General features: G+C 46.3%; 1 protein-coding gene across 1 annotated transcript in view; it reads right to left on the reverse strand.

Annotated features, from left to right (window-relative positions):
• Positions 1–13,488, reverse strand: part of evpla (envoplakin a) — a 71,678-nt gene that overhangs the window by 20,021 nt on the left and 38,169 nt on the right. Inside the window, exons 8-12 of the mRNA XM_048554839.2 lie at positions 13,183–13,290; positions 12,015–12,110; positions 8,725–8,850; positions 7,520–7,666; positions 1,970–2,124 (exon numbers count right to left, since the gene is read on the reverse strand). Of these exons, the coding sequence (XP_048410796.2) occupies positions 1,970–2,124; positions 7,520–7,666; positions 8,725–8,850; positions 12,015–12,110; positions 13,183–13,290 (632 nt within the window). The remainder of the gene's footprint in view (positions 1–1,969; positions 2,125–7,519; positions 7,667–8,724; positions 8,851–12,014; positions 12,111–13,182; positions 13,291–13,488) is intronic.

Genomic DNA, 13,488 nt, shown 5'->3' on the forward strand with positions numbered 1-13,488 from the left:
GATGGGACTTTAACAAATTCAATCAAAATTCAATCTGAGACTTTCAGTGGCTGATGGCTGATGATAGAGGGATCGAGTTCCGGAACCAAGAGGTTATGCTGCAGCTGTACAAAACTCTGGTGCGGCTGCACTTGGAGTATTGCGTACAGTTCTGGTCACCGCATTATAAGAAGGATGTGGAAGCTTTGGAAAGGGTGCAGAGGAGATTTACTAGGATGTTGCCTGGTATGGACAGAAGGTCTTACAAGGAAAGGCTGAGGGGCTTGAGGCTGCTTTCGTTAGAGAGAAGAAGGTTGAGAGGTGACTTAATTGAAACATATAAAATAATCAGAGGGTTAGATAGGGTGGATAGGGAGAGCCTTTTTCCTAGGATGATGACGGCGAGCACGAGGGGGCATAGCTTTAAATTGAGGGGTGAAAGATATAGGACAGATGTCAGAGGTAGTTTCTTTACTCAGAGAGTAGTAAGGGAATTGAACGCTTTGCCTGCAACGGTAGTAGATTCGCCAACTTTAGGTACATTTAAGTCATCATTGGATAAGCATATGGACATTCATGGAATAGTGTAGGTTAGATGGGCTTCAGATCGGTATGATAGGTCGGCACAACATCGAGGGCCGAAGGGCCTGTACTGTGCTGTAATGTTTCATGTTCTATATGGCACAGTGTAGAGGGAGCTTTACTCTGTGTCTCACCCTGTGCCGTCTCCGTCCTAGGAATGCTCGAGGGGCGGACAGTGTGAAGGAGGCTTTATGCCATATCTAACCCCATGCTGTCCCTGTCCTGGCTGTATTTGATGGGGGACAGTAGAAAGGGAGCTTTACTTTGTATCTAGCCTTGTGTTGTCCCTGTTTTGGGAGAGTTTGATGGGGACAGTGTAGAGGGAGATTTACTCTGTATTTAACACCATGCTGCCCTTTTCCTGGGATGTCTGATGGAAACGGTGTAAAGGGAGCTTTACTCCATATTTAACCCCCGTGCTGTGCCTGTCCTGGGAGAATGTAGGAGAGTTTTACTCTGAGTTTCACACTATGTGTGGAAGTGAGGCGGGGGAGCAGTTTCTGTAACTCACTAGAAGTGCCTTTTAGGTGGGAGATGGCACCTTACCCTGTTTAACAATGTTTAATCTCACCAAGAATTCCATTGGGGTCTCTCCTGACAGGACGCCAGAACTTGGCAGAAAAGTTGAACAAAGTGTGTAAAGGGAGTTCTCACTGACCTTTGACCCACTGGGCCGGGGGCCGGGAGGAATTGCTCACGGAAATTTGCCTGGAATTGAGCCTCATTCTGGTGCTAGTTGAGACTCATTGAGTGATACCACAAGGTGATGGTGGGTACACCATGGAAGTGAGCAAATGGGTTGGGGTGATGGGAAGGTTAGGAAGTGGCATTTCCACACTGCTGAAAATGGATTCAATTCCCACAGGAAGGCCCTGGATTTGCTGCTGGAATGACTTTGGGAGCACCATAGTGAATGTCAGTGCAAATCAGCCACTTGCTAGAACAGAATTTGGGCATTTCTAAATAAAGACACATTTTGTTGAAGCTTTTCACTTTACCCTCATCGGGATATTTTGGAAGAATTCCAATGAAAGAAACAATAAAGTCAACATTTATACTGTATGAGAGGAGAGTTCTGAGTTGGTTGGCAAATTGACCCTGATTGACAGAGCAGAAATGGAAGCTCCTCCACCAATAAGTGCCCACTTGATAACCAATCATAACCCTCCTCTCATACAGTACTAACTTCTTTTCCCCTTTATTGGTATTCTTGCAAATTGTCCTGCTAATCACAAAATGAAAACATATATTTTTTGGACAGTACTCAAGCTTCAGGTTATTGAGGGAGGCTTCCCCAGACTTGGCCACTATCAATTGGTTATCCCTCTCTCTCCATCATCCACATGGTGAGCATTCTACAAGCAAATACCCATGGGAGAGGGAACTCAGGGTTTTAAAGTGAGCTGACCTGGTTACACGAGCCGTAGCCTCTGGGTCAGGTGGAGGGATGTTGAAGCAGACTCCGGGGACACGTTTGGTCTGTTTGTCGCTGCTCACCACCACCCAGTTCTCACTGTCGGCATTGTTCTGAAGGATCATCTTTTCACCTCGGTTTACGTCGTTCTGCAAAGAACAAAAAAAATTCTCCTCAAGTTGGCTGGACTGTCAGCTCGGCAAAGTATCTCAGCCGCTTACAGAATCAGAATGAAATGTGATCCTTCAAGCTGTTGATGAGTCAGTGAGCTCAAAGTTTCCGATTGTACAAGGGCCTGAATAGCTATAGAGTCTAAAATGCTACATACAAAGTCCGAAACACTTCACAGTAACATAATCTGACCAAAATTGACATTGTGCCAGAGGTCTGGACCAGAAACATGGTCAAAAAGGTAAGGGTTAAGAAGGGTGTTAAAGCAGCAGATAGAGGTTCGGGGTGGTGGGGGTGTGGGGGGGTGGGGGTGGGGGGGGGGGGCGATATCCCAAAGCTAAAGGCAGGGGGAGCTGAAGACATGGCCACCAGTAGAGGGATGAAGGAAATGAATGTCATGCACAACACTGGGGTAAGGCTTCATTCTGACAGGGTTGTTGTGCTGCAAAAGGGTAAACAGGTTTGGGTGCGAGGTTAGGAAATACAGCAATGGGAGGGGAGATGAACAAACAGGGCTTGGTGTAAGTCAGGATATGAGTGGGTTTAGTTTTGTTTATTCTTTCATGGAGTGTAGGTTTTTCTGACTGGAGAAACACTATTGCCCATCCCTAGCTGCCATTCAGATGGCGATGGTGGGTTGACTTCTTTTATTTTATATATTTGGAAGTTGCGCAGTGTGGAGGTGTGTTTATATGTGCGTGTGTGTGCATGTGTGCGTGTGTGTGTGTGTTTGTGTGTGTGTGTGTATGTGTGTGTCTGCATCTGTGTATGTGTGTGTGTATGCGAGTGTATCTGTATATGTGTGTGTGCGAGTGTAGCTGTATATGTGCGTGTGTGTGTCTGTGTGTGTCTGTGTGTGTGTGTGTGTGTGTGTGTGCGCGCGTGAGTGGGTGTGGGTGAGATTTTGCCTGTGTGTGTGCGCATGTGTGTGTGTGAGTTTTGTGTGTATGTGCGTGTGTGTGTGTGTGTGTGTCTGTGTATGTGTCTGTGTATGTGTCTGTGTATGCGAGTGTATCTGTATATGTGTGTGTGCGAGTGTATCTGTATATGTGTGTGTGTGTGCGTGTGTGTGTGTGTGTGTGTGTGTGAGAGATAGAGAGAGAGAGAGAGAGACAGACAGACAGACAGACAGAACCAATAGATGGAGGTTATGTGAATGTCTAAAAGCAATTTGCCAAAGTGCCACCCAAAAGGTTATTGCACAAGCTAAGGGCTCATGGTGCTCTGAATACTATATTATTGTGGATAATTATCGGGAAATAGAGGGATAAGTGCATCATTTTCAGGTTGATAAACCGAATGCCACAGGGATCAGTGCTGGGGCCTCAATTATTGACAATCTACACTGATGTTGTCAGATGCAGAACTGATGGCTGTGGGCGGAATTGTTTGCAATATAGGGATAGGTAGAAAAGCAAGTTGTGAGGAGCATTGAAAGAACTTGTAAAGGGCTTTAAATTGATAGGTCAATGGGAAAGAAACTGGTAAAGGGTGTATAATGTGGGAAAATGCAGGGTCATCCATTTCTCGGGGAAAAAATAGAAGAACTTACATAATGAATGCTATTCTATATTTTATAAAGAAAGCTACTCTGAAATAATCACAAACTGTCTTACAAAATGGTTCCCAGAAGGCACTAACTCCCCCCATACATTCACCTGGCTTTAGAACCAGATCATGTCAACGCAGGGCGGAGCTGGAGGAACACAGCAGGCCAGGCAGCATGAGAGGGGCAGGAAAGTCAACGTTTCGGGTTGGGACCCTTCTTCAGGACTGGGGAGTGGGAAGGGAGCTGGGAAATCGATCGAGGGACGAGGGGTGATAGATGGGGAGTGGGAAGGGAGCTGGGAAATCGATCGAGGGACGAGGTGTGATAGATGGGATGGTGTTAGGTGGATACAGGTAGGGGGTAGTGGGGATTGGTCAGTGGTAAGGTTGGGGCGGATAGGTAGGAAAGAAGATGGAGAGGTAATGTCAGGTCAAGGAGGCAGGGATGGGGGTTGGGGTTGGATATGGGATGAGGCCGGGGGTGGGGAGATTGTGAAATTGGCGAATTCCATGTTTAGGCCATTGGGCTTGTGAGGTGCAATATGAGGCGCTGCTCCTCCAATTAGTGGGTGGTGTCATTGTGATACTAGGGGAGGCCCAGGATGGACATGTCACCCAGGGAGTGGGACGGAGAGTTAGAATGGTTAGCAATCGGAAGATGTCGTCAATTATTGTGTACAGAGCACAGATGCCTTGTGAATTGGTCACTGAGTCCGTGCTCGGTCTCACTGATGTAGTGGAAGCCACATTGGGAGTAATGGATACAATAGACACGTTGGAGGGTGTACAGGTGAACACCCTGTTGGATGTGGAAAGTTTGCTTTGGGCCTTGAATGGAGGTGAGGGTGGAGGTGCGGCGGGGGTGGGGGGGGGGGGGAAGGTGTGGCACTCCTGTGGTTGCAGGGAAAGGTGGCAGGATTAGTCGGGAGTGTGGAGCAGATGAGGGAGTCACAAAGTGAGCGGTCCCTACAAAAGGCAGATAGGGGTAGGGAGGGAAATATATCTTTGGTTGTGGGGTCGGATTATAGGTGGGGGAAGTGGCGGAGAATGATACGTTGGATGCGGAGGTTAGTGGTATGGTATGTGAGGACCCGGGGATTCTGTCTTTGTTTTTGTTGGGGGGAAGGAGTTTGAGGGCAGAAATCTGGGGAATGCAAGAGATGTGGTTGAGGGCATTTTTAGTCACCAAAGGGGGGATGTGCGGCCTTTCAAATAGGAGGACACCTGGGATGTGTAGGAGTGGAATGCCCCATCTTGGTAAAGGTGGAGGAATTGGGAGTAGGGGGCACATTCTTGCAGGAAGTGGGTGGGAGGAGGTGTAGTCCAGGTAGCTGTGAGAGTCGGTGGGTTTGAAATAAATGTTGGTACTGAGACAGTTACCAGAGATGGAGGCAGAGAGGTCCAGGAAGGAGAGAGAGGTATCAGAGATGGTCCAGGTGAATTTGAGGTTGGGGTGAAAGGTGTTAGTAAAGTGGATGAACTGTTCAAGCTCCTCGTGGGAGGTGGTGCTGATACAGTCATTGATATAACGGAGGAAGAGGTGGGGATGGGGCAAGTGTAGCTACGGAAGAGGCACTGTTCCATGTATCCTACAAAGAGGCAGGCTTAACTTGGGCCCACGTGGGTACCCATGGCCACCCGCTTTGTCTGTAGGAAGTGGGAGGAGATGAAGGAAAAGTTGTTGAGGATGAGGACGAGTTCAGTTAGGTGGATGAGGGTATCAGTGGAGGGGGATTGGTTGGGCCCGTGGGAGAGGAAGAAGTGGAGGGCACTGACCAATCCCCACCACACCTTGCCTGCATCCACCTCCCAATATCCTGCCTGCCTTCCCCCAGACCCAACCCTCTTTCCCCTATTTATGTCACAGCTCCCTTCTCTCTCCCCAACCCTGATGAAACGTCCAGGCCCGAAAGGCTGACTTTCTTGCTCCTCTGAAGCTGCCTGACCTGCTGTGTTCCTCCAGCTCCACATTATATTGACTCCGACTCCAGCATCTGCAGATCTTGCTATTTCCAAGCACCAGAATTATACTTAGTTCAAAAGGAATTGTAAGAGATATTTTTGAGGGTTAACAGAAACTCATTGATCAGTACTTCCCTGGCATTGTAAATAGCACTTCTGATCTCACTGAAAAGATTTAGAGCCATTCAAGTTCATAGTTGAGCAAATTAAAACGTTAAGTACTTTGTCTAAAAGCCAATAGATAGAACTATGCTTCAGACTTGGGCAAAACCAATGCCTAATACAGAAGGTTTGCCTCGCATTGCAATCTCTCTCTTAAATATTGTTGGAACCCAATCAGGTCAAGTATCAGGATTTCACACTGACTGTCATCTAGATTCACATCTGATTTAAGGATCTCATCAATTCTACGGCTGTTAGTATCTCCTGCTCATCAACACAAGGTTCACTGGATTGTAATCCTTTGAGTTTGGACTCATGTTCCACCATGGTGTTTTTCTTCTTTCATTTGTTTAAAAACATTTCCATCTTTTCAGAGTTGTACAGTCTCATCCATCATGTGATAGATTGGGGACTAAGGGGATGTGCAGGTTAGGGTGATTGGCCATGCTAAACTGCCTGTAGTGTCCAGGGATGTGCAGGCTTAGGAGGGTTAGCCACGGACAACGCAGGGTTACAGGGATAGAGTGGGCAGGTGTGCGTCCAAGGTGGGATGCTCTTCGGAGGGTTGGTGTAGATAAGATGGGCCAAATGGCCTGTTTCCCCGCTGTAGGGATTCTATGATGATTTTATGAGAAGTTAATTCTGTATTGCGGTTTAGTAGTTACCAGTTTTACCATTTATTGAATGAATAAGCTTATTTCTAGTAAACATACTGTTTTGCATTAATTTCTGGAGCCTGGTGGGCATATCTTTTATGGGTAACAGTAGAGAAGAGAAATAAATTGACTTTCTTGGTGATTAAATAAAACAGTTACACTTTTGGTACAACCTGTGAAGTGTTGGGTATTGATTTTCAGCGCATTCCTCCTGAGTCTGTAGTGCATTTGAGCCTCCCCAGGTAGGGATGTATCTTGCTTTGGAGATAACACAGTGTGGAGTTGCAGGAACACTGCAGGCCAGGCAGCATCAGAGGAGCAGGAAGCTCAACGTTATAGGCCTGGACTCTTCATCAGGATTGGGGAGGGGGAAGGGAGCTGGGAAATAAATAGAGGGGGGGGGGGTGGGGATGGGGAGGGTAGGCGGGATGGTGGTCGGTGGATACAAGTAGGGAGTAGTGGAGACTGATCAGTGGGAAGGAAGGGGCGGATAGGTGGGACAGGACATTAATCTTTGGAATTGTCTTTCCCAGCAAGCAGTAGAGACTGGGTCATTGAATATATTCAAGTTGGACAGATGTTTGATCAGCAAAAGCTTTGGGGCAGATATGAAAATTGAGTTCAGGCCACAATCAGATCTACTGTGATTGTATTCAAGGGGCTGAATGACCTCGTCCACCTCCAAATTCTCCTGATTTTAGGAAGGGAGGGGCTTGGCTCTTCAGTAATGAAATCAGGAAGTGAATGCCAACAAAGGGGTCAGAAACATCAACCTCAAGACTCTTCAGTCACTGTGGGCACCCTCCATTAATTCTCAGGATTGAGATGAATAAATTGAGCTCATCAAGGGATGTGGAGAAACGACCCATTGGAGGACTGAAGGTGAGCACAGCAGGTTTGAGGGGCTGAATGGCCTGCTCCTGTTCCTATGACTGTCCTCTGAGCTATGTCTGAGGATACCTTTCACTGGTTTGGTTTCAGATTTATTGGACTGTTGATTGTAAAGGAAATCCATTGCATGGTGGGTTGCCTTTCTCTGCCTTACCTGGCCATCAACCCAGTCACACAGGGTGTCCACCTGCAGGGGTTTAGAGACTGGGGTACGCCGAGCCTTTAGTGGCACAATCTGCTGGCTCCGCCTCTTCAAATCATTGATATCTTTGTCCATTTGGATGATATTCTTTTCGTCATTCTGTGTGGGCAGATAAAAAGGTAGGAGTGAGTGATCGTCGTCAAGCAGGAGAGTGGGATCTGAAAATCCTTTACCCGTAGGATCCTGAAAGAGTGAATGCTGAGAGAATCCTTCCTCTCATGAGGAAGAGGCCATCAATAAAAGATGGAGGGCTATAAATCCAATTGTGAATCCAGGCCGTTGACGGGAAATTTGACGGAGGAATTTGAAATCAATGGGGAACCAATTACCCTTGGTGGAAAAAACAACTGGAAGATACCATCTTAAAATACTTGACAAAGGAGCCATAGGGCCATGGGAAAATCTTCTGCACAGTGAGGGCTTAGAATTGGGAGTATTTGAGAGCGTAACAGAGGCAGATTCAGGCCCGTTTTGAAAAGAGAACTGACTAGACAAGTGTCTGAAGAGAAAACATTTCCAGGACCACCAGGAAGATGCAGAGAGTGAGACGTGTTGAGCTGAGTCATCATGTCTCCAATTGGCTGATGGTCTCCTTCAGCCCTGTTATTTTTTGATGAAAACACACAATTTTGCAATTGTGTCCAAGTGATTCTTTAATTAAGATTTTTAATCAGGATGGGAAGCTACACATATCACACATTTGCAGACACTGTGCCTATTCCAAATCTACAAAATATGGAATGGTCTTCCACTTGTTTATTCCTCAGGTCGATGCCTTGGCCAATCAGAGTCAAGCTGCCTCATTTAAATTTAAACATACTCGGCAGTTAACTGCCAATCATCATCTAACTGGCACAATTTCTATGGCAGTGATTTCATCAATCCGAGCCCACTTGCCAACCAATCAGCGATCTGTTCTCATATAAAATGTGAATTGTCCTGATGAGTACTCAATGAAAAACTTCAACAAAATGTGTTTCTGTTTTTTTGAAGGCAATGCTCAAAAGATTAATTGTTAATACTGGACACTCCGAGTGAGTTTGCAGCACTAGGTTTATTCCTGCTTCCACCTGTCCCATCAGGGTTATATGATGGTGAGTGAGTAGACTTGAAGAGAAAGTGATTTGATCCTTGGGCTTTTGCATCCTCAGACTCACCTCCAGCTGGTGAAGCAGGTCAGACACGAGACGAGGATTATCCCTGTTGTATTTTGAGAACTTGTTATCCAGATCTGTATTGTGCTTTTTAATGGACTGAGCAAGGGTGTCTGCGTCATACTGGAACTACAGAGGGGAAGGGGGAGAGAGGAGAAATAATTATGCTCATCTACAGACACAACTACAACAACAACTTAAATTTATATGATGCCGTTAATGTTAGGAAGTCCCTCAAGGTGTTTTACAGGGTCTGCAAATACAACTTAACACTGAGTCAGAGAACTGCCGATGCTGGAGTCAGAGATAACACAGTGTGGAGCTGGAGGAGCACAGCAGGCCGGCAGCATCAGAGGAGCTCCCCTGGTGCGTTCCTCCAGCTCCACACTGTGTTAACACTGAGTCACTCCAGGAGGTACTAGGATAGATAAACAACATTTTGATCAAAGAGGGAGTAGACTGGACAGGCTGGGACTTTTTCACTGAGTGTAGGAGGTTGAGGGGTGGCCTTATTGAGCATGGATAAGGTGAATAACAATGGTCTTATCACCATGTGGGGAAATTTGCAACTAGAATTCGAATTGGCTTTATCGTCACGCTGTACTGAGGTGAGTATAGCTAAAAGTGTACAGGTTACTGCTTACCATGCCATCTTGGGTACAAAGGTGATAGGCACAGCTTTTTCAGTTCAAGTTCTTAGTGACAAATGTGTAAGGTAAGAGGAGAAAGGACATGAGGGGCAATGATTTTACGCAGAGAATGGTTTGCATGTGCAGTGAACTTCCAGAGGAAGTGGTAGATGCAGGTACAGTTATGACGTATAATATTTGGATAAGTTCATGAATAGGGAAGGTTTGGAGTGATATGGGCCAATCGCAGGCAAGTGGGACTAGTTTAGTTTGGGAACAGGTGGGCTGGTTGGACTGAAGGGCCTGTTTCCATGCTGTATGACTCTATGATTAATCCTAAGGTGCATCTTAAATACAAAGGGGCAGGGATAGAGTTGATGGAGAGGTGTAGTAGGAAGGTGCCAAAGCATGGGACCTAAGCAACTGAAAGTCTAGTCTCCAATGCTGACATAATTAAAACTGGAATGCACCAGAGAGCAGACAATGTGGGGGAGATCAGCACCTACAGCAGGTTCAGCTGGTTTTGGGACCTGGCTCCTTAACCTACCCCAATGGTGGAGGTGACAGTGAGGAGGATCTGACCTGTGTCAGAGAATTGATGAAGAAGAAGCTAGAACTGGAGAACACCAACTGCTCGCCTTCCCCTCCCCCATTTCTGAAGAAGGATCCGGACCCAAAACGTCAGCTTTCCTGCTCCTCTGATGCTGCCTGGCCTGCTGTGTTCATCCAGCTCCACACTGTGTTAGTTCTGAGGTCAGCGATTTTATGGGGATAGGAAGCAAGGGAGATGTTGGAGAGATTTAAAAACAGAGATGAGGATTTTAAAATTGAGGTATTGCTGGTCCAGGAGCCAGAGTGGTTATAAAACAAGCACGTAAACTAGCTCACCAAACCAGTGTTGTAACACAATTAAATAACGCTGATAAATAATAATCTGGAAGAGGGAGTGACAATACAGCATTGTGTCCCAACCCCACTGCTCAAACTAATTCAGATGCAGGGTTACTCCCTATTGTGTAAGAGGCTCTGTGGTTGGGTGTGGTGTGGTGTGTTCTCAGGTAACAGGTAAACACAATCCTCCTCCACAATTGTGTTCAGTCATTAATGAGAAGCACAATGACAGGGGAAGGCAATCATATCAGAGATGGTGGAAAAAAGGGCAGCACTTTACATCTAGTGACTCAGCCTTAAGAAATGAGAGCATCAGGGCCTTTAAAGGTCCGACCTTCTGTGTAGGCTTGGTCATAGATTCTGACCTGCCTGGGTGGACGTACAGGAAGGGCCGGATGTATGTTTGTATGGGCTGTCCTGTTTAGAGATTGTAAACACTTTGATACTCAGAGTAACCCAACATCTGTAAATCTCCTTGCACCAAGCCCCAGGGATTGCAGGGTGGGACAGTACAGGCACTGAGCAAATCGATTGAAATCGGCTACAGGCGGAAAGAAGCGCCAGCTACAGTCACTGAGAGTGCTGTCCAGTAAGACTGTCACATCCCCACAGTGCTCAAATACATTTTCACCTGATTCTACTCGAGTCATTGCTAACGGGAGAGAGTTCTTCTTATTATTCAGCCGTAAGGACAGCATGGTGGCTCAGTGGTTAGCACTGCAGCCTCACAACGCCAGGGACCTGGGTTCAATTCCACCCCCAGGTGACTGCCTGTTTGGAGTTTACACATTCTCCCCGTGTCTGTGTGGATTTCCTTGCACAGTCCAAAGCTGTGCACATTAGGGTGGATTGGCCAAACTAAATTGCCCATAGTGTGCAGGCTAGGTGGATTAGCCATGAGAAACAGAGGAGCACAGGGATAGGGTAGGGGAGTGGGTCTGGATGGGTTGCTCTGCAGAAAGTCACTGTGAACTTGATCGGCCAATGGTATGTCTCCACAAGGTAGGGGTTCTACAATCATTACACCCAGCACCTTTACATCTGCAAGCACCAACTGAACTGAGTGAAAGTGTTTTGTAAAAGGAAACTTAAATATTTGACACCATCTTTTTCAAAAATGAATTATTTTATTAAATCTTTACTAATTATCATTTTTCTTGGTAAGTAACACAGGAAGGCCCATAGGCCTCCACCCAGCAGTGAGCTAGGTCAGGGCTGATCTACACTTTAACTCCATTTCTCCATCTTTGGTCATTATCCCTGGGTGTTCTTACAAATAAATCCTTTTTCATTTATCCCACATATTTAACGCACATATTCCGACAATAGTCATGGGTTTTCCTGATCCGAGGATGGGTTAAGACTGGACATTCCGATCTACTGAGAGGATGGTTCCTCTGATCTAGAAGTAGGGATCACTGTTTAAAAATCAAGGGTAGCCCCTTTAAAACAGAGATGAAACACAGTTTTTGTTTACTGCCAGAAGATCTTTGCAATTCTTGTCCTGAAAAGCTGGTGGGAACAGAGATCTCGAATATTTTAAAAGCAGTTGTGAGAGGGTGAAAGGTTATCAGGGGTACGGGGTGGGGGGAATATGGAATTGAGGTTGTCATCGCTGTGGTTACAGCCATGATCTTATTGAACAGCAGAGGAGGCAGGCATAAGGGGCTGAATGGCCTATTGCTGATTGGTATGCTCCAACAGATCAGCCCACTCCGCACTGCACAAGGGGTTAAGCTCAGAGCCTCTTGGAGCTATCTGCCAGTTTATTACCTTCTTGTAATCCTCCACGTTCTTCAGGTGTGCCTCCTGGCAGATGCAGAGATTCAGAAACTGTTGCCATTCATTCTTCACAGCATCCTTATGGGCCTGAAACACAGACCCCATACATGTTACAACCTCTGTGCAAACACGTGGCAAAGTACAGTCATAGGGAAAAAGGTCCTTCAGCCCATCACGTTTTGGGAACACTGGTTAGACCAAAGGGACTGTTTCCATGCTGTATGACTCTAATGCCTAACTATTATAATCTCCTTGAGGAGTTTGAGTCACTAATTGTCTGCTGATCATTGCGTTAAACCTGAAAAAAGGCTCAAGCACCATGAAGCATCTTCAATGCTGTTTGATTTTGGGGCGGTAAAGAACGAAGCCGTGTCCGATATGAACCTAATGTTCAAACCTGTCATGGCTCAGCTTCACCACTTTCCTCTGTCCCCAACCCTCCCTCTATTAACCCCCTATCCCCCACCACCCCAAATCAAACATTAAAGTGAGTTGGGGTGAATTCTCCGGGAGGTACAGCATTATTAAGAACAAGCCAGATTTGGATGGTCCAATCAGGGGAACAATAACTGGGTACTGACTGGCGGTGAGCTGCTGGAAGGCGATCGTTTCCGTCCAACATTGCCCCTACTGTAGGACTTGTTCCTCTCTTTTGAACCTGATGGTGGTACTGCTGCACATGTGCGCTAAGAGCTGGGAGTCAGGCTGACCCAGGTGGGGGAAAACCTGGGACATTTTTTGACTGAACAGGGTCCATTGCTGCCATAGCATCACCAGTTAGCAATCAGGCTGCCTTGGACTGGTTTGATTAATTTTTACTCTGAATCAATTTACTCTGGACCCGGTTTGCTTTCACGGTCTACCTAGGGGTTCTTGCGAATTTTGGCAAATTCCAGTCTGATTGCCGAAAACGCAGGTTGGTTTGGAATGGTTCAGTTGGGTTGGGTCGAAATGGATCCATTTGATTGGTTCAAAATGGATCAACAATCCCTAGCCGTAGCCCCCTCACAGGTCTAACCTGGATCATTCGGAAAGACTCAGTTTGGGTATAGAACCTGTAAATGGGTTTGAAATGATTGGTTTGGAAGGTCCTGTTTGTTGGCCTTGCCTGCCTAGTTTATTTTCACCTCCCGGTGTGTGGGTGTGAACGGAATCCTACCTCAATTGTTGGACTGCCAGGGTGTTTCAGTTTGATCAATCTCTCCCCGTCATCCTGAATCCGATTAACCGCTGTTTCTTCCTCCAACAGCCCGTTGTCTTTAAAGCTCTGCAGGGAAATGCAACAAAGGATTAGGAAATAAACATGGTTTATACACCTCAGGTGATCTGTGAAAGAGAAGAAATAACATTTTCAGGTTGACGGCCTGTATCCAGAAGATGCCATCCGTGTAGATTTTCACTGGAAATGTTACAGAAACAGAGAACTTTAAGCTGCAGTGATGCAAGAAGTGAGAAGCTCTCTTTA

Source organism: Stegostoma tigrinum, chromosome 22 (genome assembly GCF_030684315.1).
Source record: "Stegostoma tigrinum isolate sSteTig4 chromosome 22, sSteTig4.hap1, whole genome shotgun sequence".
NCBI classification, from domain to species: domain Eukaryota; kingdom Metazoa; phylum Chordata; class Chondrichthyes; order Orectolobiformes; family Stegostomatidae; genus Stegostoma; species Stegostoma tigrinum.